This window comes from Ambystoma mexicanum, chromosome 4p, assembly GCF_040938575.1.
Source record: "Ambystoma mexicanum isolate Mex_15411 chromosome 4p, UKY_AmexF1_1, whole genome shotgun sequence".
Lineage (NCBI taxonomy): Eukaryota > Metazoa > Chordata > Amphibia > Caudata > Ambystomatidae > Ambystoma > Ambystoma mexicanum.
Window position 1 is genome coordinate 685,977,218 of NC_090927.1, and position 26,181 is coordinate 686,003,398.

Sequence of the window (26,181 nt, forward strand, 5' to 3'; positions counted from 1 at the left end):
TTGGGATCCTCGTGCTATTGCTCTCGAGCGTTAGTGCTATTTTTCGCGCTTTTTCACAAAAAACTTCAATTCTTTCGGTCAAAAGAGCCTCAAGCTCCACCGATCCTACATCCGATCAACGGGGACCCGTGTCGGATTCGTCTGTGCCCCTCAAGGGTGAAGATTTCGTCGAGCTACACTTCGGAGGACTCCAGAAGCTTCTCAGGCCCGGTCTCGGAGATGGCCCAGGAGAAGGGAAGCTCGACGCCCGGAAAGCTGTTCAGGGTCTGCCCTGGATGCCAGCTGCAGAACGTCTTTAAGGAAGACGAACACTCTTTCTGCCTTTACTGCCTTCATGAGGACAAAACGCACGTGGAGAAGGATTGTGCGTTTTGCGGCAACATGTCGGAACGGACCATGAAGGACCGTCATCAACGTCTCGCCAACTGGCTGGAGGGTAAGAGCCCGTCTGGCGAGAAGAAGAAGAAATCCGAGCGGTCTTCTAAGACCTTTGAGGGCGCCCCGGCGACGGGGGCCCAACATAAGGCCAAGCACCGCGAGTCCGCTGGCACCGGGAGCGCCGAACGGTCGGGCTCTACGGGCGCCATGCAGGGCGCACCCTCCCCGGCACCATCAACCACGAGCCAACGCTCTGGGTCGGGTAAGAGGAAGGCCGAGCACCCGGCGAAGCTCCTGGAGAGGCCCCGGTCGAGCTCTAAGGCAGAGGAGGAGCGTGGCAGTGCCCCCTCCCTCAAGGATAAGGCGGTGAGCGCACCTAAGGTGGTGAAGGCCTTGATCCATCCGACCAAGCCCTCTATCGAAACGGTCGCGGCGGCCCTGGCTCAGCCTGTGGAGGCTGCGCCAGTGGTGGCAACATCAGGGCCCAGAATCTCCCTGCCTCCTCGGAGGGAGTCTTCTTTTGTGCCCATCGATAGGACCCCCGTGAAACCCTCCGTGGGGAAGAAGAAGGGGGGGCAGGGCGTCGTCGTAGATTCGGCCTCAACCTCAGAAGAGGAGCTGATCGAGGTCTTAAGCCACGGCCTAGGCGTGGAACAAGGCCAGCCCGTCGGAATGGACCCCGACGCGGGTGACGACGACGACATCGTCGAGGATACCGACGGGGCCCCTGCTCGCCCGTCGGATTCCCCTCTGCCAGCGCCGCGAGACAACTCGGCGGCCATTTTGTTGGCCATACAGTCCTTATGCACCGAGATAAGGACGAGGCTACCGTTACCGACGGAGGAACCTCTCCCGTCGGGGGATCCAGAACCGGGACCTTCTGGTGTTCCCGCTACCAAGAAAAGAAGGATCCATCCTCCACCTCCTTTTCAACCGTCGCGCCCCGTCCAGCCCTCCTCCCCGTCCACCCGAGGGGATGATACGGGGACTGACACGGCAGCGACGGGTACGGACGACGAGGCATACGACGAGGATTTTCCGTCGTCGCCCCCCACCAGGGCTTCTCCGCCCGACGAGATCGGATCTTTCCACTCCATGATCTCCAGGGCTTCCGAGCTTTTCCAACTCTGCCCTGAGGAGAAGAAAAAGGAAGGCTTCCTTTATCAGCGGCGCGAGGCCAAGAGGAAGACGGTCCTCGCAGTGCCTCTGTTGGACGACATTTGGGATGAGGGCCTTTCCCTCCTCAAGAACCCTTCCACTACGCCAGCTAGAAGAGACCGGTACGAGAAAAAGTACCGGGTCCCGGACACGGCCCCCCTATGCCTCCGGGCGCAGCCTACCCCGGACTCCGTCGTCTCCGCGGCAGCCAGGAAGAAAGCGGGGGGGGTGCGGCCTCCACATCGACTTCCCCGCCGGACGGCGAGGGAAAGAAATTGGACGCTATGGGACGTAGAGTCATCTCGTCGGCAGCGACGACGATTAAAGCGGCCAACGCCTTGGCTATCGTGGCCCGCTACGACAGGGAGCTCTGGTACAAGATAGCCCCCCTGCTGGATTTTCTGCCGGACGACAAGAGGGCGGAGGCCCTTGAGATCCTCCAGGAAGGTGAAGTGGCTTCGGACCACGCCATCACCGTGGCGACGGACATCGCCGACACTGGGTTCCGCCAGCTGGGCAACGGCGTTTGCCTTCGACGTCGTGGATGGCTCAAAGCTACGGACTTTCGGCAGGACGTCCAGACCAGAGTCCTGGACATGCCCTTCGACGGGAACAACCTGTTTGGGAAGACAGTGGACGATTCCCTTCAGGCCATCAAGGCGGATACTGAGACGGCCCGGGCCCTTGGAGTCCTGCAGCAACGGCGGACGCCCTTTCGGAGCGGCGGAGGCAAGGGCGCCTCCAAAGGTTCCGGCGGCGGTTTCGCTTCCTACCGTCAAGCGGCCCGCTCGTCGTCGCAAGAGGCCTACAGAGGACGAGGCAAGTCTAGCGGACCCCGCCGTCGTCGCCAAGGAGGTCAAGGCGGCAAGGCCGCGTCCAAGCAGGATTGAACCGGCCGTGGGGTCGGGCCCCCACCGAAGCACCCCGGTGGGAGGCCGGCTGGCGGGCTTCGTCAGCGTGTGGGAGTCCATCTCCACCGACCGTTGGGTGCTGAACGCCCTGGCCCGGGGCCACGCGCTCGAGTTTCAAAGAAGGTGCCCGCGCGTCCCCCCCGTGGCCAGGAAAGAACTTCACGTCCCTCAACTTCTCCTGGAGGTAAAGGCGATGCTCAGAAAGGGCGCCATCGAACTCGTCCCAAAGAGGCTTCGGGGCTCCGGAGTCTACTTGCGATACTTCCTCGTGAAGAAGAAGACGGGAGGATGGCGCCCCATCCTGGACCTGCGACGGCTGAACAAGTTCATCAAGGCGCAGAAGTTCCGGATGGTCACCCTCCAGCACGTCCTGGGTCAACTGGAGGAAGGAGACTTCCTATCGTCGTTGGATTTGGAGGATGCCTACTTCCACATTCCCATCCTAAAGGGGCACCGAAAATTCCTCAGGTTCGTGGTCCAAGGGCGTCATTACCAGTTCAAAGCCCTTCCCTTCGGACTACGGTCGGCACCCAGGGTATTCACCAAGTGCCTCGCACCGGTGGCGGCGCAGCTGCGCCGCGAGGGGATTCACGTCTACCCCTACCTGGACGACTGGCTCATCCGCGCCAAGACGAAGGAGCTCGCCGTGGTCCACACGGCAAGGACCGTCCAACTCCTCACGGACCTGGGATTCTCCATGAACTACGCCAAATCCCACCTGGTGCCCGCGCAAGTCGCACTGTTTCTGGGAGCGAGGCTCGACAGTGTCCCTTCTGGCCTCCCCGTCGGAGGAGAGGACCAGGACCATCTTGGGCAAGGTGCAACGGATGTTGGTGGCCGACGCGGCCAAAGTGAGATCCATCAAGTCCCTCCTCGGGATGATGTCTTCCTGCATCTACCTCATTCCCATGTGCAGGCTCCGGATGCGCCCGTTGCAAGAATTCCTGGATGCGCGCTGGATCCAGACGACGGGCAGCTTCGAGGAAAGGATCAAGCTCGACGAGAGTTTCCGACGAGCGATACGGTGGTGGGGCACCCGCGCGCATCTGACGGCGGGCATGGACTTCCAGACCCCAGCCCACCAGGAGACTGTGACCACGGATGCCTCCCTGGAAGGGTGGGGAGCGCACACCGAAAATCTGCACGCGAGGGGACTCTGGCTCCCGACGGAGAAGTCCCTGCATATCAACGTCCTGGAGCTCCGTGCAGTGTTTTGGGCCCTCAGGTCCTTCCTTCCGTCCCTCAAGGGCAAGGTGGTGAGGATCTTCACCGACAACACCACCACCATGTTTTACATCAGGAAACAGGGCGGAACCAGGTCCCCAGCGCTGTCCAAGGAGGCGCAGGACCTGTGGCATTGGGCCGTCGCCCAAGGGATTTTTCTGGTGCCGTTTCATCTGGCAGGGATAAAAAACACCATCGCCGACTCACTCAGCAGGGAGCTGCGCTCGTGCCACGAGTGGGAACTACGGCAGGATCTGGTGGATCGCCTCTTCCGACGGTGGGGCACACCCCAGATCGACCTGTTCGCGACGGCGACGAACACCAAGTGCCGGAGGTTCGCCAGCAGGTTTCCCCAGACGAGGAGCATGGGCGATGCTTTCTCGTTCCCCTGGGAGGGCCTGTTCCTCTACGCGTTCCCTCCCTTGCCTCTGCTAATCCGGCTCGTCAACCAGCTCAAGAGGTCACGGTGCAGGATGATCCTCGTCGCACCTGCGTGGCCGAGGCAGATATGGTTCCCGGACCTTCTGGACTTGTCAGCGTCCCCGCCGATCAAGCTGCCGGCGGACGCGGATCTACTCTCCAGGGAAGGAGGCGCCATCCTCCACCACGACCCGAAGTCGCTGAACTTGCAGGCCTGGCTCCTGCAGCGCTAGAGTTTGGAGGATACGACATACCGGCCGATTGCAGAGAGGTTCTTGCAAAGGCCAGGGCGTCCTCGACTCTTAAATGCTACGGACACAAATGGAAGAGGTTCTCTGTCTGGTGCCACGCACAGAAGATTAACCCTCTACGGATTACGGCTCCCCAAGTACTGCCGTACCTGCTGACGCTGGCCAAAGCTGGTTTGGCACACGCGTCCATCAAGATTCATCTTGCTGCGATCTCCCGATACACCAGAACCACGGGGCGGACGTCCTTGTGGTCTCATCGTCTGGTGAAAGAGTTCATGAAGGGACTGTTCAGATCGTTCCCGCCGGTGAAGGCTCCGGCCCCGGCGTGGGAGCTCAACGTGGTGCTGACCAAGCTCATGGGACCTCCGTTCGAGCCTCTGCACTCGGCCCCGTTGAAGTTTCTATCGTGGAAAACAGCTTTTCTTGTGGCCATCACCTCCGCACGACGAGTGGGAGAGATCCAGGCCCTTTCCTGCAAGGCCCCGTACTTGACTTTCCACGACACGAGGGTAGTGCTCAGGACGCACCCCTCCTTCATGCCCAAGGTACCGTCGGACTTCCATCTCAACGAACCCTTGGTGTTACCTGTGTTCTTCCCGTCGCCTTCGTCGCCGGCTGAGAGGACTTTGCACTCGCTGGACGTAGCTAGAGCGCTGAAGTTCTACGTGGACCGCACGAAGGGGTTTCGGAAGACGTCACAACTCTTTGTGAACTTTGGACCTGTCAATCAGGGGAAGGCTCTCTCGAAGGCTTCCATCTCCAGATGGCTCTCCGGCTGTATCATGTACTGTCACCGGTTGGCAAACCGACCGCTGCCTGGCCGTCCGAGAGCCCATTCCACCAGAGCGATCGCAGCTACCACGGCGTTCCTATCTGGTGTGCCCCTGCTGGACATATGCAGGGCTGCTACGTGGAGGTCGACGCACACCTTCACGAAATTCTACTGCGTCGACCGGGATTCCAGGGAGGAGTCCAGGGTCGGCCAAGCAGTGCTGCGCAACCTGTTCGCCTGAGGTGAGCCTGGTGAGGAGGTAAGATGCTTAATGTTGAGTTGATGTGATGCTTAATGTTGAGCCTTTGCCACCTCCCGTGGTTGTGCATGTGTGTACTGCTATGTATTCTTTATTCATGAGCATGTGAATCCATGCCAGACCCCATGCTGGAGAAGGAACAAGTTACTTACCTGTAACTGTTGTTCTCCAGCATGGGTCTGGCATGGATTCACATGCGAACCCTCCCGCCTACCCCTCTGCGGCTCTTCACTTGGTCATACTGCCACTTCACGTGCTTCCAAATCTGAAGATGGCTGCCAGAGGCGGTGCTTAGGTAGAGGGCAGTCATTGGCTGTGGTCAGTATGACGCAGAGACCAGTGATTGGTTATTACTACGAAAGACAGATCAGAAACGAAACTGATACTGGTTTTTTCTTTACCGAGGATTCCCAGCCTGACGACGGGGAATATTCATGAGCATGTGAATCCATGCCAGACCCATGCTGGAGAACAACAGTTACAGGTAAGTAACTTGTTCCATATTAAGATCGCCACACAACAGGGTTCAACCGTCGAAAGATGGCAAGGGTGTCACTCAAAAAACTCCTTCCGAAGGTCGATCGTCCACGGATGAAGCCTCGGCTCCCACACCCGCAATTCGACGCTCGACGTCTGATAAAGAGGCAGGCCACAAGAAGCCTGTGAAACGCTCGCACTGATGAGGACGTGGGTATTTACCCTCAATCTATTGTGATCCAAGTTCAAAGGAATGATCTTCCCAAGATATTGATAGGGTAATGAGAAGAATGACCTTTATTGCCAATTTTTACGAAAAAAACCCATATTAATTTCAGAGTTTCCACTCCACTCCTCCCACCTCGGCTCCTTCCGGCTCTCAAGCCGCTGCTTTACCCACTCAACCCCCTTCTAAGAGGTCTCGCTCTAATCTCTCCTTACATGATACGGTTATAGATTTACATGACCCTGAATTGGAACAAGAAGACCAAGAATATCTCTCCTTTTGTAGAGGCATCTGACCCTCAACTTAATGAAGAGGATACAGATGAACCTTATTATGGGGATGACGAGGACCCAGAGGCAGACCAGGAGGATAACATGTACTCCATAGATTCCCCTCTTAATCAAGACACTCCAGTAGTCGATTCCCCTGACTATAATTATCCCCTCTTCAATGAAGTATTAGCCAAAGTGACAGAACTCTTCCAAATTGACACCCAGGAGGATAGAGACTTTGCAGAACAAATACTGGGGGACAAAAAGACAGTATCCCAGTTTATCCCACTACTAAAATCAGTGCAACGCAGGATACAGCCATCCTTGGAAGCACCCAATCTCACGCGGGCCGTTAACCCGCGTGTGGAAAAATTATTCAGGCCTGCACCATCGGACCATTTATATATTAGAGGTCAATTAAAACCAGACTCATTGGTGGTTACCACAACTAGAAAAAGAGCAGGCTCACCCCTCCGAGGACCCACTGGATAAGGAAAGCAAAACGATCTATGCCATGGGCAGAAAGGTCACCTCCTCTGCGGCCTGTCCAACCAGGATGGCCAACAACGCAACTGTCATGGTCATCGGGCTAAGAACACAGGCGGGGCCCGGATGGACACAGTTCTGGAGCCCTTGGCGCCAGGCTCATAAATAAGTCAACAAGAACATTTGTTTGGGACAAAAATGCTTTTATTGTGAACATAGCACCTAATTTCGGGTGCAAGGTGCATTTAACATGGAAACTTCCATCACTAAAGCAGCCCCCGTGTACTCTTGGGTGGGGCTGCTATTATTGGGTTGCCTTGCACGTGCTGACTCACTAGGAGTGTCAGGGTATGGCAGGCAAGCCAGGCCTAGTGGGCGTACCCACGATCACGGCTATATAAGCTGCTACAATCCACGATGCAGACGCTTCGCGTTATTCTGCACTTCCATGCAGCGTAACGCTCACCGCTGCCTGGGATTAAACTTACCTTGGAAATCCTGCTTCCTGCCTTTATACTTACCACCTGGAGAATCTGCTCTCACCTGTGCGTGTCTTCTTCAAATCTTACGGAATGCTGACATCTTCATCTTGGCACCGCAACTCACCTTCCAACCTTCTGGAACGCTGAACTCTTCATCTTGGCACCACAGCTCATCTTCTAATCTTAAGGGATGTTGAAATCTGCTTCTTGGCACCGCAGCACTACGCGCTTCGTCCACGACCGCAGCACCTGCAAGTAAAAGTGAAAGGCCATGTTAGACATTAAAAAGACATTAAGTTTAAGGTTGCGCTCCCACCGCGCCTCACGCTTTTCCTTAACACATCTCTCACCTGTTGTCGGACATAGTGATTTCATCTATCTTCCTCCCGGCCGTGTTCCGCGCCGCCACAGCTGCTTCTGGGCTGAAATTTCATCTATTGGGAAGAAAACGGAAGAGAAAATGTTATTCAGGAATTAACAATATCGAGAGCAATAATACAAGGAAGAAAGCGAGAAAGGGCAAAGAGAAAACAAAGCGGAAAAGACGAGAGACATTGAGAGACACTTACTATCAACCAAGAGAAGCATAGTCACAGCTGGACTGGACTATTACTTACCAGGGATCAGTGAAGGAACTAGATCGCATCAACAAGCTCCCCTGCCAGAAGTAGCAGGACAGAGAGCTCACCATCAATAATTAACAGGTGAGCCTTATAGGCCGGTACATGCCCACAGAAATCGCACCTTGGGTAGATGGGTTTGAGAGGTATCATAGTCACCGATCAGCGCACTGACTTTTTCTCATATCCATGAAGGAGCAGTGTCACCAATCGTCGCAGTCCACAGCTTATCCGCAGGGGAAGAGATATGATGGGGATGATCTAATTCCTGGGAGGGCTGCAACCGTGCCCCAATGCCTCCGCAGAGACCAGGTGAGAGTAACAGCAACCCTTTTGGTTAGTTTTAATTGCCATAAGTGGGAAGACATGTCTGCGTTACTGTCATCCGCCCCGGAGCCACTCAAATCACAACTAGCTCAGGTGGCAGCAGATGGAAGAGCCGTATCTACTTGTCTCCTAAAATCAAATTTCGATGCAGCGGGTAATGCCGGAAGTCATTGCAGAGGGGACTGTTATAAAGAGGCATGCATGGTTGCGCCAGTCAGGCTTTAGGCCAGAAACACAAGCCACTCTAATAAACATGCCAGTGGAACCTAACGTGCTCTTCAGTAAGGCTGTGCAAGATGCACTAAAGATAGCAAAGGACGAGTATGAAACTCTAAAATCTTTAGGTCCGCTCACAAACAAGCCTACTGGTCAGAGAGGTAACGGTAATTTTCGCAGTTTTCGGGACCAAAATTCAGAGGATCCACCTACAATCAAGGCTGCTCCTGGGTGAATAATCAAGGACAAGCCTTCCAAGGCTATCCCAGAGGACAGCGCAGAGGTCGGGGTTTCCACGTTCAACCACGCATGGGAGGGTATCACCTCGGACAGATGGGTGCTGTCCACAGTAGCAGGGGTCTACTGTATAGAACTACTTCAACGTCCTCACGACCACCCCCCCACAACAGAAGATCCACTCACTGGATCCTTCTAGAAGAGATAACTACACTTCTATTAAAGGACGCCATAGAAGTGGTCCCAGCCAACCAGGTAAACAGGGGTATTTATTCAACACACTTCCTTGTGCCAAAGAAAGATCTAACAATGTGCCATGTATTAGATTTACGCCCTGCAAATGTCAAGCCACAAAAGTTCTGCATGACTACGCTACAAGAGGTAATCCCGCTACTAAAAAAGGGGTATTAAATGGCAACACTGGATATGAAAGATGCCTGTTTTCATATTTCAATGTTCCCAGCTCACAGAAGATTCTTGCGTTTTCAAGATGGCGAACAAGCACAACCAATTCAAAGTGCTGCCCTTTGGAATAGCCTCAGCCCCAAGGGTATTCACAAAGGTACTGGCGGTAGTGGCAGCGCACATGCGGAGGGGAGCAATCCCAGTGTACCCTTACTTGGACGACTGGCTCATAACAGGGGAATCGCCTCTGATTTGCAGACATAACATCCAGACAACAATCGACCTCCTCTTTCAATTGGGCTTCTCCATCAACAAGAAAAAAATCAAGCCTAGTGCCAAGCACTACAAAACAGTTCATAGTAGCTGTCTTAAACACATAGGAAGGATTGGTCTTTCCTTCAGAGGAAAGGGTAAAGAATTTGTTACTGCAAATACCACATTATCAGGCCGGCCGCCCGATAAGGGTGCGCAAAGCAATGCGTTTAATAGGCATGATGGCATCTTGCATTTACCTTGTTCCTCACGAGCGCCTGCGTCCCATACAGGAGTGGTTGGCGAAACAGTGGTCTCAGGCAAGCGGTCAGTGGGACGGTCTAGTGGCCGTTTCGCCAACACTTGTACAAAATCTTTGCTGGTGGACGAGAGAAAAACTAACGAAAGGGAATCCTTTCTACGAGCCAGAGGTGTACCTGTAGGCAGTGGTCACAACAGACGCCTCACCGGCAGGGTGGGAGGCTCACTACCTTCAACACACAGCTCCGGGTCTGTGGTCTCACACTGCAGCTCAGAACCACATCAATGTGCTGGAGCGTCTGGCAGTATTCAAAGCCCTTCAGGCATTCAAACCCCATTTAACAAACCTGTCGGTGCAGATCCTAACAGACAGCACTACAACAATGTTTTATGTCAACAAACGGGAGTACACGGTCTCCAAATCTGTTCAGACTTGCACAGAAAAATCTGGAAATGGGCACTCAAAAGGAAGATGTCCCTGTCATCACAACATGTTCCAGGAGAACTCGACGCTCTAGCAGACTCATTGAGCAGAGATCCCCTACCAGAGGAAAGAGTGGCGTCTACACGAAGGAGTCGTAGAACACCTCTTCTCTCAATGGGGTTTCCCAACTAAAGACTTAATCGCCACAAGTGAAAATCGGCAATGCCCAGACTTCGCGTCCAGGTCCCCCCAGCCTGGCTCCAAGGGGGAACGCCCTGTGGTTGAGCTGGTCAGGGAAATTTGCTTATGCTTCCCCCTCAAGCCCTCAACTCCTCTCATGAGGAAAGTGGTGAACAAGTTACACATGGAACCAATGACGCATATCCTGGTTGCTCCTATGTGGACAAGACAACCGTGGTATCCACATCTGCGCAAACTGGTGATCTGAAATCCCATCAATCTCCCGTGCCAGTACAACCTACTCACCTAGCACGAGGGACTAACAGTGCACCCACAACCACACTCAATGAACTTGGCAGCATGGCTCCTGAAGTCATAGAGTTCGGGCATCTCAATCTACCGCAAAGATGCATGGCTATCTTAAAAGAATCAAGAAAACCAAACACTAGGCACTGTTATTTTAACAAATGGAAAAGATTCGCAATTTGGTGCCAGACTAAGCAGATCATCCCCATAGATTGTACTCCTCCTAACATTCTAACCTATATGCTGCACCTGCTAGATGCAGGGTTAGTGTTCAACTCTCTAAAAGTCCATCTGGCGGCCTTGTCAGCATACACCACTTCCTATAATAAGGTCTCATGATGGAAGGTACCAGTCATCAAGACATTTATGGAAGGGGAAGGAGACTCCACGCTCCAATTTCTAACCCACCGCCATGTTGGGACCTCAATGTGGTTCTCGCGAAGCTCATCGGACCCCCATTCGAGCCTATGCACAAGACTAGTCTCAAACACCTGACTTATAAAACTACTTTCTTAGTAGCTATCACTTCCATAAGAAGGGTTAGTGAAATCCAAGCATTGCCAGTGCAAGATCATTTCTTTACTATACATAAGGACAAGCTGGTTTTACGTACTCGCCCTAGGTTCTCACCTACATTCATCTCCAAATTTCATGTAAACCAGTCTATTGAGCTACCGGCTTTCTTCCAAGAACCCAAAAGCTCTGCTGAGGTATATCTCCACACACTAGATGTGAGGAGAGTGGTCCTCTACTACGTATACAAGACCAGACCGCTAAGAAAAACAGATCAACTGTTTGTCTCCATAGCGCCAGGAAGAGAAGGTGACCGCATCTCTAAGAATGCCATTTGTAGATGGATAGTCCGATGTATCCAACTGTGCTATTCCCTATCAGATAAAACACTGCCTTTTACGCCTAGGGCCCACTCCACAAGAGGTACTGGAGCCACTCTGGCTTTCATTGCAAATGTCCCCTTAGACAGTATTTGCAAAGCAACTACATGGAGCTCAATACATACTTTCACTCAGCACTACTGCATTGACACTCATTCCAAGACAGATACACAAGTGGGACAGTTGGTTCTACGACATTTATGTTCTCATGAACCTTATCACATCACACCTCCTTCTTCCACTGCTCGCTAATCTATGCACAGCATGTGTTCTAAGCAGATTCCACAAGCCTCAGAAGGGATACATTACTCACTGTAATTGTATTTCTGATGCTTGTATCTGCTTAGATTCACATGCGACCCACCCTTCCTCCCCTCAGAGAGAAGGTGCATGGATGCTTATGAGCTTGTCTGATACGTATCCGCTTGGATACAACTGTACTCACGCTACACCTCATGCTATCTCATGTCAGGAAAATAAAAATCTGAGGGACCTCGATGAGTGAGTGGTCACACCAGGGAAAGTATTACTGGCACGCCCTGTCGACGTCCCTTTTCGAGTTTCGAAAACTACTATAATACTCTGCAGCTTCCACTAGATGTCTGCCTATGCACAGCATGTGATCTAAGCAGATACAAGCATCAGAAATACGATTACGGTGAGTAATGTATCCCATATGGTGCAAAACTGATGTCATTACGATTGGTCAAAACAAACATATGAAGGACCCTTTCCTTTAATGTATTTAACATAACAAAGAACCCCTTCGGAAACTTTATGGGTGGCCCATCCTATCTTACTGGAGACCACCAAAATCTGTCCCCATCAAATCCAACTACCCACTATTGGATCCAATGGGACCAGTGGCCCCCAGGTAAATGAGCATCCCTGAGTATTTGTCCAGTGAGACTGGGTGTGTGCTTTTTTTTTATCAAGTTCTTGCAACTGAGAGTACATTTAGAGATCATTCCATGCCATTAGCTAGATCACATTTCTATATATTTTAGATATAATCCTTTCCTGCTTTTGAGCACCATCCAGATGAAGAAATAATTGACTTTCGTCCTAAGGATCACTTAGCACCAATTGCTAGTCTATGTAAGTCAAAACCTGTTGGTGTTAATGGTGAAGGGTTAAGGAGCTTGAATTTTGCGAATATTAGAGCCTTGAAGACCTTCAAAGAAATCAAAAAATATATTAGTGAACGAAGCATGCACATTAATTGAAATGTTTGGAAAATAATTGAATTGTGTATTTATTTGCTACACCTTTTCAACATGTGTACTTTTGTGGCGAATGAAAGAAGAGTTGAATCAGAGATGAATGATAGAGACTGAAAGAGCAGTGTACATTTTTTCACTGTTTTTTGGTGCTCGTCTTTAAAAAAACTGTTCGATAAAAGAATGCATTTGTCCAGCATTAGTTTGAATCTTCCATCTTTTTAGGCAATTGGGAGGTTTCCTGGTGTGTTTTTCTTTCTTACAAGCAGAGTAACTGTGATTTTGGTTTGGAACCTATAGCAAATGTTAAATCTTTTTAACCCATACAAATAGATGGGCAGTAGTCTGTTTGGAAAAAAAAGTTACCTTAATTGGCCATGTTTCTTAGCATGTTGACAAAGTAAGGACAGTCTTCCTTCACTCTATGCTCATTTGTGTATCAATTTTTTGGTGTCTAGTTGGGCTTTGGTGTACCTTCACTGTGGTCTCAACGTGTGGCAATTAGAGCTTTCTGCTAAACCTGGGAGGGGGGGGGGGTACTGTGTAGAGTGATCCTGTTGATTCATCTCTCTTCCAAAAGGCACTACCTCTGATCCAGTGTGGCACCTTTAACTGGCAGGGACAATGTTCCCGGCGGTTTCCTGTGCACCACCGGGGAGGTTGATTTTGATGTGTAACTTTCAAATTTGTCTTTATTGGAAAGTGTTATATTGTGATCGGATGGGATGTTGATGCTATGTAGATGTGAGGGATTGGAGACTACCACTGATTTTTCTGAGGGGGGGATGGGGGGAGTGAGAGGTCGGGATGTGATTGTTGGGCTGTGCTCATCTTTTGTTGTACACTAGGCAAAGCGTCATTCTGTATATATCAATTGAATACATTAGACTTGCCACAACTTTTAAGATCTACTCACTGATGGTTGTACATTAAGAATACATCCTAACCGGAAACAATGGAAAGAACCCATAGCAGATGTTTTGGTGGCTTGCAAGCATGGTTATGAACAAACATTGTTCTAGAGCCTTTCGTTTATAGGTTGCCATTTGGCTCTCCTAACGTTTGCTAGTGGGGAAAGTGAATTTATTGCTGCTATTATTCATGTTGAATATGATTAGCCATTTATAGCTAATGAGTGTAAAACAAGCTGCTTAGTGCATTGGAGGCTTGGCTACATTTGCAGTTACATCACTTATTTTGTATTTCTTTTATGCTTAATAGAAAGGAAAACAACAATATAATATGTAATGACCTCAATGAAGGTGAAAAGAGATCCATACCAAATCCAGTTCGTACTTTTAAAGAAGCATTTCAACAATTTACTGAAATTATTGCCACAATCAAAAAAGCAGGTTTTCAGAGTCCTACACCAATTCAGGTATACAGCTTCATTGTATTTGTTTAATTACATGTGTACCTCATTCTGTTGGCATTGATGTGTATATTTCTTTTAGTCACAGGCTTGGCCAATTATACTTCAAGGCATTGATCTTATTGGCATTGCACAGACTGGCACTGGGAAAACATTGGCTTATTTGTTGCCTGGATTTATCCACTTAGACTCGCAGCCTGTGTAAGTATACAACATTTTCATGTTCATTGTGTGCTACAGATTCAAAGCTGTGTTAATTGTGAAGATATGGTTACATTCTCCAGCCTCCAGATGAGAAGCTCACTGGCTCCCCATTAAAGCCGGCATTGAATTTAAAATGTGAACCCTCGCACATAGATGCATCTACAAAGAGGCCCCCCTCTACCTCAACAACTGCATTGTCCCAAAACAACATGCGTGCATGCTGCGGTCATCTAGGAGTATTTCACGCTTCACCCCCAGATTCAACAGCAAAAAAGAGGGTTGCTCTTGCTTCCGGGTCACCGTTCCTTCACTTTGGAACACTCTGCTGCCCACATCAGAAACTAACACACCTATTTGACCTTCAGAGAACTTAAGACCTGCCTCTTTAACACATATGACTAATAGGCCATCTCCTGCTATCACTGACTAACAAACGGGGTCTATTTGGCCCCCACCTGGCATACCTGACTCTGCCTCATACTGATTCTACGTCTTCCCTCTGCTGCATCCTGACACCCTACCCTGATTATCAACCTGTATAAACGCTGTGATACATTTGGGTTCCGGAATTCCATAAATGTTAGAATTAAATAATCCCCTGGAATAATGCACATTCTCCAGCATGGGGTCTGGCATGGATTCACATGCTCATGAATATTCCCCGTCGTCAGGCTGGGAATCCTCGGTAAAGAAAAATCAGTATCAGTTTCGTTTCTGATCTGTCTTTCGTAGTAGTAACCAATCACTGATCTCTGCGTCATACTGACCACAGCCAATGACTGCCATCTCCCTAAGCCCCGCCACTGGCGGCCATCTTCAGATTTTTACCGCACGTTCAAGTGTTGGGAGTCCTCGTGCTTAGCTCTTGAGCTTTTGCTGCGTGTTTTGCGCTTTTTCAGGTGAATTTTCACATTTTTTCGGTTAATCGAGCCTCAAGCTCCACCGTTTCTACTTCCGTTAACGGGTACCCGTTGCAGGATTTTCCTACGCCCCTCAAGGGTGAAGATTTCGTCGAATCAACCTCTTGGAGGATTCTAGAAGATTTGAGGCCTACTTCGAGATGGCCCAGGACGCGAGTTTGTCACCCGGACCCAAGCTGTTTCGCAGCTGCCCTGGATGCGGGCTGCAGAATGTGTTTAAGGAGGACAAACATTCGCGATGCCTCTACTGTCTTCATGAGGACAAGACTCATGTAGAGAAGGACTGCCAGTTCTGCAAGAACTTGTCGGAGCGGACCATGAGGGACCGTCGATCCCGTCTCGCCAGCTGGTTGGAGAAGGGCTCAACGGGTGAGAAGAAGAAGAAAGGGTCCGAGCGGGCTTCTAAGTCCTGTGCGGGTGCCCCGGCGAAGGAGGCCCAACACCAGGCCAAGCGCCGCGAGTCCGCTGGCTCCGGGAGCACCGAAAGGTCGGTCTCTTAGGTCGCCAGGCAGGGCGCACCTTCCCCGGCACCGTCAACCACGAGCCAGCGCTCCGGTGCGGGGAAGAGGAAGTCCGAGACCCCGGGTAAGCTTCGGGAGAAGCCCCGTCCGATCTCGGGAGAGGGGGAGCGAGGCGTTGCCCCTCCCCCTAAGGAGAAGGCCCAGGACGCACCTAAGGTGGTGAAGGCCCCTACCCAGCAGGCAAAGGCCTCTATCGAGGCGATTGCAGCGACTCTGGCCAAGCCGGCAGAGACCCCGCCAGCGGAGACTGCCTCAGAGACTAGAGTTTCCCTGCCGCCAAGGAGGGAATCCTCTTTTCAGCCCATCGTCATGGTCCCCGTGATGGAAAAAGGGGAGGGGGGAGGCACGGTAGCCTCCTCGAGCTCGGAGTCAGCCTCGGAGGGGGAACTGACCGAGGTTGTGAGGAATCTCAAAGTCCAATTCGAGAAGGTTCGATCCCGCAAGGAAGATCCTCGGGAGATAACCGAGGAAGACGACGATGGCGAGGAAGAGCAGCCTTCCCTTCCGGCGCAGCCGGAACCTAGGCCTCAGGATAGCTCAGCGGCCATTTTGTTGCGATCCAGGCCTGAGGACCCGTAACCTGGCCCGTCGGGAAGTCCTCAGAACAAACGACGGAGGACCCAGCCCTCTCATCTGCTCGCCCCCGTAAGGCCTGCAGTTCCCTCCTCATCCTCCCGCGAGTCGGGAGATGACGGTGCGGTGGGCTCGACGACAGGTTCTGAGGGTGACGACGGAACGGGTCTCTCCGCCCGACGAGATTGGCTCATTCCACGCCATGATCGCCAGGGCGTCCGAATTGTTCCAGCTCTGCCCGGAGGAGCAGAAAAAGGAAGGTTTCCTCTACCAGCGCCGGGAGGCCAAGAGGAAGACTGTCATCACGGTGCCTCTAATCGATGACATCTGGGAGGAGGGCCTGTCGGGACCGGTACGAGAAGAAGTACCGGGTCCCCGAGACCGCTCCCCTGTGCCTCACGGCCCAGCCAACGCCAGACTCGGTCGTCTCGGCGGCGGCGAAGAAGAAAGCGGCGGGGTCATGAGCCTCAACATCGAATTCCCCTCCGGACGGCGAGGGAAAGAAGTTGGACCCCATGGGGTGACGGGTCATTTCGTCGGCGGCGACCACGATCAAAGCGCCCAACGCCCTGGCGATCGTGGCCCGTTACGACAGGGAGCTCTGGTTTAAGCTGGCCCCCATATTGGACTTTCTAACGGACGACAAGAGGTCCGAGGCCCTGGAAATACTTCAAGAAGGTGAGGTGGCGGCGGACCACGCCATAACGGTGGCAACCGAATTGCTGATACGGGGTTCCGCCAGCTGGGCAACGGAGTTTGCCTACGACGACGGGGTTGGCTCCGGGCGACCGACTTCCGTCAGGACGTCTAGACCAGGGTGTTGGACATGCCGTTCGACGGCAGCAACTTGTTCGGGAAGGCGGTGGACGAATCCCTCCAAGCCATAAAGACGGACACGGAGACGGCCCGCGCCCCTAGGAGCCCTTCAGCAACGACGGCCCTTTCGGAGCTCCGGAGGCAGACGGGGCCTCCAAGGTATCCAGCGGTGGCTCGTCGTCCTACTGCCAGGCGGCACGCTTCTCGTCTCAGGAGGCCTATAGGGGTCGCGGCAAGCAGGGAGCGCCTCGCCACCGTAGGCAAGGTGGCCAGGGCGGCAAGGCCATCACCTCCAAGCAGGACTGAACCGGCCGTGGCCTCGGGCCCCCACCGAATCACCCTGGTGGGAGGCCGGCTGACGAAGTTCGTCGGCGTGTGGAAGTCCATCTCCACCGACCGTTGGGTGCTGGATATCCTGGCAAGAGGACACTCTATCGAATTCCTGAAGAAGTGCCCTCACGTTCCACCTGTGGCCAGGAAGGAAAATCACGTCCCGCAACTGCTGTTGGAAGTACGGGCGATGCTCAGGAAAGGCGCCATCGAGCTCGTCCCGAAGAGGCTCCGGGGCTCAAGGGTGTACTCAAGGTACTTCCTCGTCAGGAAGAAGAAGGGCGGCTGGCGCCCCATCCTGGACCTCCGTCGTTTGAACAAATACATCAGGTCACAAAAGTTCAGGATGGTCACCCTCCAGCACGTGCTGGGACAGCTGGAGGAAGGCGACTTTCTATCGTCGCTGGACCTGGAGGATGCATACTTCCACGTTCCCATCCTCAGAAGTCACCGAAAGTTCCTCAGGTTCGTCGTCCAGGGACGCCACTACCAATTCAGAGCACTGCCGTTCGGATTGAAGTCGGCCCCCAGGGTCTTTACCAAGTGCCTAGCACCTGTGGCGGCGCGGCTGCGCCTGCAGGGGATTCACGTCTACCCCTACCTGGACGACTGGCTCATCCGCTCAAGGACGAGGGAACTCGCCGTCGAACACACTGCGAGGACCGTCCAGCTACTCACAGACCTGGGATTCGCCATAAATTACCCAAAGTCCCACCTGGTGCCGTCACAGGTGGCCCTGTTTCTGGGAGCGGAGCTCGATACAGTGAGGCGCCTTGCGGCACCGTCGGAAGAACGGACGAAGACCATTCTGGGCAAAGTGCAGCGCCTGCTAGCCACGGACGTGGCAAGGGTGAGGTCCATCAAGTCCCTCCTGGGGATGATGTCCTCTTGCATCTACCTGGTGCGCCTCTGCAGACTACAAATGCGCCCTCTTCAAGAATTTCTCGACGCCCGTTGGATGCAGGCGACGGGCACCTTCGAAGACAGGGTTCCCCTCAACGAGGTGTTCCGGCGGGCGATTCAGTGGTGGGGCATTCGAGCACACCTCACGGCGGGCAAGGACTTTCAGACGCCGGCGTACCAGGAGACGGTGACGACGGACGCTTCCCTGGAAGGTTGGGGCACGCACACCGGAGATCTCCACGCAAGAGGCCTCTGGCTCCCGGAGGAGAAGCTCCTGCACATCAACATCCTGGAACTCCGAGCCGTGTTCTGGGCTCTCAAATCGTTCCTCCCGTCGCTCAAGGGCAAGGTGGTGCGGATCTTCACGGACAACACCACAACAATCTTTTACATACGGAAGCAGGGAGGCACCAGATCCCCAGCCCTATCCAAGGAGGCACAGGATCTGTGGCACTGGGTGGTCACCCAGGGGATGTTCCTGGTTCCCTTCCACCTGGCAGGAGAAAGAAACACCATTGCCGACTCGCTCAGCAGGGAGCTGCGTGCGTGTCACGAGTGGGAGCTGCGCCAGGATCAGGTGGATCAACTCTTCCGACGATGGGGCAAACCCCAAAATGACCTGTTTGCAACAGCGACAAACACGAAGTGCCAGAGGTTCGCCAGCAGGTTTCCCCAGCCGAGAAGCATGGGCGATGCGTTCTCGTTCCCCTGGGACGGCCTATACCTGTATGCGTTCCCTCCGTTGCCGCTGCTGCTTCGACTCGTCAACCAGCTCAAGAGGTCCCGTGCAGGATGATCCTCGTTGCACCGGCGTGGCCGAGGCAGATCTGGTTCCCGGACCTTCTGGATTTGTCAACGTCCCCATTCATCAAGCTGTCGGCTAACGCGGATATTCTCTCCAGAGAAGGAGGCGCCATCTTACACCACGACCCGGCGTCGCTGAACCTGCAGGCTTGGCTCCTGCAGTGCTAGAGTTTGGAGGGTACGATATACCGGCCGACTGCAGAGGGGTTCTTGCAAAGGCCAGGGCGTCCTCGACTCTCAAATGCTACGGTCACAAGTGGAAGAGGTTCTCTATCTGGTGCCGAGCACAGAAGATCAACCCCCTACGGATTACAGCCCCTCAAGTGCTGCCGTACCTGCTATCGCTGGCAAAGGCTGGGCTAGCCCATGCCTCCATTAAGATTCATCTGGCGGCGATTTCCAGATATACCAGAACCACAGGACGGACATCCCTGTGGTCCCATCGACTGGTAAAAGAGTTTTTGAAAGGACTGTTCCGGTCGTTCCCGCCGATGAAGGCCCCGGCCCCGGCGTGGGAACTTAACGTGGTGCTGACCAGGCTCATGGGGCCCCCATTCGAGCCGATGCACTCCGCACCGATGAAGTTTGTGTCGTGGAAGACTGCATTCCTGGTGGCCATTACCTCCGCACGACGAGTGGGAGAGATGCAGGCCCTATCCTGCAAAGCACCTTACTTGACTTTCCATGCCTCGAGGGTGGTGCTTAGGACGCACCCCTCCTTTATGCCCAAGGTGCCGTCGGACTTCCATCTTAACGAGCCCCTGGTGTTACCTGTTTTCTTCCCGTCTCCTTCGTCGCCGGCCGAGAGGACTTTGCACTCGCTGGATGTGGCTAGAGCGCTGAAGTTCTACGTGGACCGCACAAAGAGTTTTCGGAGGACATCAAAGCTGTTTGTGAACTTTGGACCTGTGAATCAAGGGAAGGCTCTCTCGAAGTCTTCTATTTCCAGATGGCTCTCCGGCTGCATCATGCACTGCCACCGGTTGGCTAACCGACCGCTACCAGGCCGTCCGAGAGCCCATTCGACCAGAGCGATCGCTGCTACTACGGCATTCCTATCTGGTATGCCCCTGCTGGACATCTACTGCGTCGATCGGGATTCCAGGGAGGAGTCCAGGGTCGGCCAAGCAGTGCTGCGCAACCTGTTCGCTTAAGGTGAGCCTGGTGAGGAAGTAAAAGATGCTTAATGTTGAGTTGTTGTGTTGCTTAATGTTGAGCCTTTTTGCCACCTCCCGTGGTTGTGCATGTGTGTTCTGCTATGTATTCATATATTCATGAGCATGTGAATCCATGCCAGACCCCATGCTGGAGAAGGAACAAGTTACTTACCTGTAACTGTTGTTCTCCAGCATGGGTCTGGCATGGATTCACATGCAAACCCTCCCGCCTACCCCTCTGCGGCTCGTCACTTGGTCACACTGCCACTTCACGTGCTACCAAATCTGAAGATGGCTGCCAGAGGCGGGGCTTAGGGAGATGACAGTCATTGGCTGTGGTCAGTCTGACGCAGAGATCAGTGATTGGTTACTACTACGAAAGACAGATCAGAAACTAAACTGATACTGATTTTTCTTTACCGAGGATTCCCAGCCTGATGACGGGGAATATTCATGAGCATGTGAATCCATGCCAGACTCATGTTGGAGAACAACAGTTACAGGTAAGTAACTTGTTCCTACATGCTTATTTAAAAATCTTTTTCGTTTGCTCCCACAAATTACATATCTGGCGTTAAGATGAATTGTGGCTTCTATCTGAAATCAAAACAGTAGTTCATATTAAACATAGAAGAAACCCTCCTGTGCTGCATGGTTTACATTCCAAACTGAAAGCTGTTAATGTAAATAGAGCAAGAAAATATTTCTCTGTGCACAAAAACCTTTGGTTAGGGAGATGGACCACAGGGATTTTTTTGCTTGGAATTTAAAACCTCTGCAACAAGCTGGGGCATCAATGTGCTTTGAGATTAATAAAATATTGCGTATAATATAAGGGACCAAGTATCCCTTTTTGTATGATCAAAGGATATTTATATTGCAAGTCATCAATGAGTACTGTGACCAAATGGAGGAACAAGGCTGGAGACAGTTTTTTTTAGAAGGTCTTGCAACGCCTAGGAAGCTGCCAGTCCAGATGGGATCCATAGATTATTTTACATCATGTCCAGAAAGTTTAGTGCTTTGCTTGAAGGAGGTTGTAGATGAGGCACATACTGAATTCCAACTCCCTACGATGTTAAAATTGTAGTATTTCATAAACCTGAGAGGGATCCACAATGCTATAGGTCTTTGAGGCCCATCTCCTTAATCAACACAGATGGCACAAGCTAACTGTCTGACAGACTTGAGCACTGAAATTGATCCATCACAGTCAAACCAGAGTTGTGCACAGTGTTAGGCAGAATCATATGCAGTACCCTTAGGGAACACTACATACAATTAAGACTACAAGTGATCGTACAATTTCACCTTTGGTACAAGCCTGTACTACACAGTAAAGTGGTAGCGATAGCTGAGCAGCCAGACTTATCTCAAGAGCAAAGGAGCAGTAATAGAGATTACACAAAGGACTACAATTACTGTGACTCAAACACTGACTCAAGGTGTCTGGTTAAACAATATAAGAACATTTATTTTTAAACCATCTGTTCACAAAACACTTCACTTCTATAAAATAAAACTACACTCTATACCACACAATCAATTCCTCTTGTTCAGGTCAATTCAAGGTAAGTACATTAGAATTTGACAGACCAGTGTTTCGAAACAAAGACGTTATCATGGGTTAATACGCGATCACTTTTTGACAGTAATGACAGTTCGGTCTTAAGAAAATAAAGCGTACCTGCAAGAAGAAATACACCCGAAGTCAAACACACTTAGCACATAGAATTAAAACAAGGGAATAGTAGATAAAAATCATAGGCAATACTTTCGTCAAGGCAATAAAATCAGAGGACGTTTTCTAAGAGGCAGATAAAAGTCAATAGGCCTGCGCCAGTGTCAAATGGAGCAGGGGCTCTGTTGTCGAGGATAACACGGTTAGAATAGTTCACGATTAAAGTTTGCCAGGGGTACTGGATATTGTCAAAGGGAAGAGAAAAAATAAAGGGGTAGTCCTGCACTCAAAACCCTGATCCTTCAGGTGTAATATATTGATATCCAAGGTTGGATCAGTAGAATGGGATGACACTCTTATTCCATATTCAAATTTTTATTCAATTAATTCATTACATAAGAAAAAATCATCTAAATATCATAAAACCTGATAAAAAGACAGTTTCATACCAACAATCATGGCCACATACAACAATTCATTCAGACATGTAAACATAAGGTGTTTAGTGCATCAATGGGCATTGGAAAAATAATGTTTCCCTTCTTTAAATACATTGAGCAATGACCCAGTCCCTAATATTAGGTGTCGTGGTCTATCTGATACCGAATTGCTGTCAGGTATCTTTCACAAAAACGTCGACACGTGTTTCGGTCGGAGACCTTCTTCAGGACGTCAGGCAAAGAAAAGTGCTTCGCCCTGTTATCAAATATGGGCCCGTACAATCTAAAAACAATCATAAAAACAGAGTGTCATCCCTATTACTTCTAAATAATGACTATTAATCTCACAATGTGACTCAGATCTCTTCACACACCAGTTCCTACTCACCCCCCAATTTCCAAATAGAAGGTAGGTGAACGGGAAAATGGACTTTAATCCTCCACTGGAAACAGTGCCAATACTGTACCTGTGGAACCAACAAACGCACGCACATTTCAGTGTCCGGGATGATATTAATGACAATGCAAAACATACAGTGAGATTAGGGAAACCCACAAAAAAACACTTACAGGCTCCCACGCTGTGGCTCGAAAATCTTCACCACGATTTCATGACCCAAGGTCCCTCCTGGGTCAGCGTATAAATTGCCGACTCAATAGGCCATATAACGTGCTGTAAGACAAACACATAGTGGGACCCTAGTTAGCACATAGAAAACTCTTATGCACATGTTTCCACACAACGGAAACCTTTGCAACCAATTACATAGTCTATATCACCAAGCGTGCAGCTACAGGTGTGTATAACTCCAACCAATCCAAAGTGAAATCTTTTCAAGAGGAAATTTTCAGCAATTACACTACTAGTGGCACCAACCCACCAGTGCAACAACACAACACAATATCACTATGTGGCATGCTGGTCCTTTTTTCTCCTTTTTCTTTTTGTCCCGAAAAAGCCCTTGTTTCATAACCCCATATCCCAAAACACCACTCAGTCTAATACCGTGGAAAAAAACGCAATTTTGTACATATAATTTATTGAACAAACCCCCCCCCACAAATGTGGGGCTGTACCGTAGCGCTAAAACACGCTATCAATAAAAAAGATACTTCATCCAAACTCTAGGCACAATCCAACCCATGTCTACCAATCACCACAGACCCATGTGTGCTCGCGAGTACAAACCGACTCAAACATACGGAGCTTTGGGAGATGGCGAATCTAGCCACTCCAACCGTTTATGCTCGCGAATGCAAGCAAACTTAAACGAGCATTTACCTTTTAATACGACAAGGAGATTCCTACCACCGGCCGCCACCATTCATTCGACTCCAGTCACTCGAACCAAGAGGAACTCGACATAAAAGGACTATCTTTTTTCTTTCTTCAAAGACAGTGATTGATACTAAAAAGGGACAAAACCTCAAAAGAGGACCAGACAGCCGTCTACATCAGGCCACTGGCGCGGCGGCATAGTGTGAGTTTCAAAATCCCCCACCTCACCAACTATTTGCCTGTATAATCAGACTTCATGTTAAAGACCATACTATTGGAGCAACATTTAACCTCACTCCCTAATTAAAGGAACTGGGTCCATTCCTCAATACGGACATGTAAACAGTTCCACTTTACAGAATCTTTCATTTTTTCGAAGTGACCCTTATCAAGTATGAAAATCAGGATAACACAGGATCGAATCCCATACTTTAAAAAACATTTTTTACAAATATTTTTTTACAAACTTTTTCATTGTGGATTCATTGTATCTACATGTCCATCATATGAAAACAAATGAGCAATGACAGCCTCCCATTTCTTCACGCGAGAGAAAGAACAATCGCACATCATTTGTGGTCCCCATTCAATATCGTATCCGACAATTCCGTACCTTGAAACTTTTGATATCCAACACTGGACTCTTCATATAGACAGTGTCATTTCTTATTCACACAGAAAACGTATATATTCATATACAGATACAGAATCGAATAGGTTGATAATAGCAAACCCAAGAGGTCTCGCCGTGGAGGAAAGATGAAGGTCGTTGCACTGCCAGGGAAGAAACCAGCCGCGGAGTCCTCCGGTTAAAAGGTACTACCCTTCTCTTCGCGGTAGTGGTAAACCGTGGTATTCCGGTTGCCGGGGTGATTGGCACGGGCAAAGGCGGCCACGAGATGCTCCAGGAAGGTGAAAAGGCAAAATTGGTCATCACCACCAGTCAAAGGAAGAAGACTCTCCGGACTGGAGATCTCCTCTGTCGTCGGGAAAAGTGGTGAGACGGTTCAGCAGGGCTCCACCTGTGGTGTCGTCATTGCAGGTCGGCTCAGCTTCTCCCTCCTCAGATTCTTAGGTCCTGTGGCGACTTCTGAAGTTCCAGTCCCCAAAGCCCTGCTTTTATGCAGCACACCCCCATTCACTCAGCCTAGCTGTCAATCAAACATGCTTGGGCCAATCACACAAGAGTGTGACTTGAGTTACCAAGGTAACTCAGTCCAGGGTGCCTAAACCCCAGGGTATGGAGTCTATGTTGGGGGGTCGCTACAACACCCCTGGGTTACGGCACGGAGGGTGCTGTGTAACCCACATCAAAAAAACACATGAGACCCTATGAAGTAAAAGACCCCATAGCCCATAAAACACATGGAAAGTTAAAGGAACACCTCAAATCATGTCTAAGAGTGGGAGCAAAAGAACCTCACTCTTAGCAGGAGAGAAAAAAATAAACCCCAACAATCCAGCAAAGCTGCTGGGGGACTCACTAGGTTTGGGAAATTAGCCTTACAGAGAATTCTCCCTAACACAGGGTTTTCCCTCCAAGAATTGGTGCCCTTTACAGCAGAAAAACTAACCATAAAGCCATACGTTTATAATCAGTTCTAAAGGGGAACATGGAAATTCCATGTCACCAACAGCAGACAAGAACATTTTACAACACAACACATTTTAATGAACTATGTGTCCACAGTGTAAAACCGCACTGTCAATGATGTAACACATTGTCATGCTGGTTGTGCCCACAATATGCCTCTGTAGCAACTTGTCTATCTTGGCTGTTCCCAATTTAGGCCAACATTGTCCTTTACAAAGCATGATTGATGCTGCCTGACCATGTGCAGTGTGCCCAATACATATGCCAGCTTACCTCTGTAATACACATTCATGACTTGTGTTAATGATTGATGCTGCCTGTGCAGTGTTGTGACCAATACATATGGAATCATATCTCTGTAATAAACATTAATTATGTATGTGTTAATGATTGATGCTGTCTGTGCAGTGTGCCCAATACATATGCCAGCTTATCGCTGTAATACACATTCATTAGTTCTGTGTTAATGATTGATGCTGCCTGTGCAGTGTGCCCAATACATATGGCAGCTTATCTCTGTAATACACATGCATTACTTCTTTGTTAATGAAAGAAGCATAATCCAATTCAACAGATAAAATGGGTAAAAGTGATCACCCAAAGGTGAATCTAATTGAAAAAACGCAATGTGAGCACAATCTTAAAGTATGAAGAATCTAGACATGGCCCGGTGCCCTCCTCTCCAGCGCCCAGGGGAGGCCGGCGCGCCGGTACTTGGATCATTCCAGCTGAGCTGAGGGCCATGTTGTAGGAACCGAGAAGGGAATTGACCTCATGGTGTCTGCTGTAAAGCCCACAGTGTCTTGGATCTGGTGGGCTCCGGTGTTATGCACTCTGAAAATTCACTCCAGCAGCTGGGCTTCCACCGACAGGGGCATGAACACCTCCCAAGGGCTGTTTTGCCTCGTCCAGGTTAGCACTTGTCGCTTG

The 26,181-nt window shown here is 50.8% G+C and overlaps 1 protein-coding gene across 1 annotated transcript in view; it reads left to right on the forward strand.

Moving 5' to 3' along the window:
• Window positions 1-26,181, forward strand: part of LOC138453414 (probable ATP-dependent RNA helicase DDX53) — a 2,019,656-nt gene that overhangs the window by 635,096 nt on the left and 1,358,379 nt on the right. The window contains exons 6-7 of the mRNA XM_069606246.1: window positions 13,879-14,035; window positions 14,112-14,230. Of these exons, the coding sequence (XP_069462347.1) occupies window positions 13,879-14,035; window positions 14,112-14,230 (276 nt within the window). The remainder of the gene's footprint in view (window positions 1-13,878; window positions 14,036-14,111; window positions 14,231-26,181) is intronic.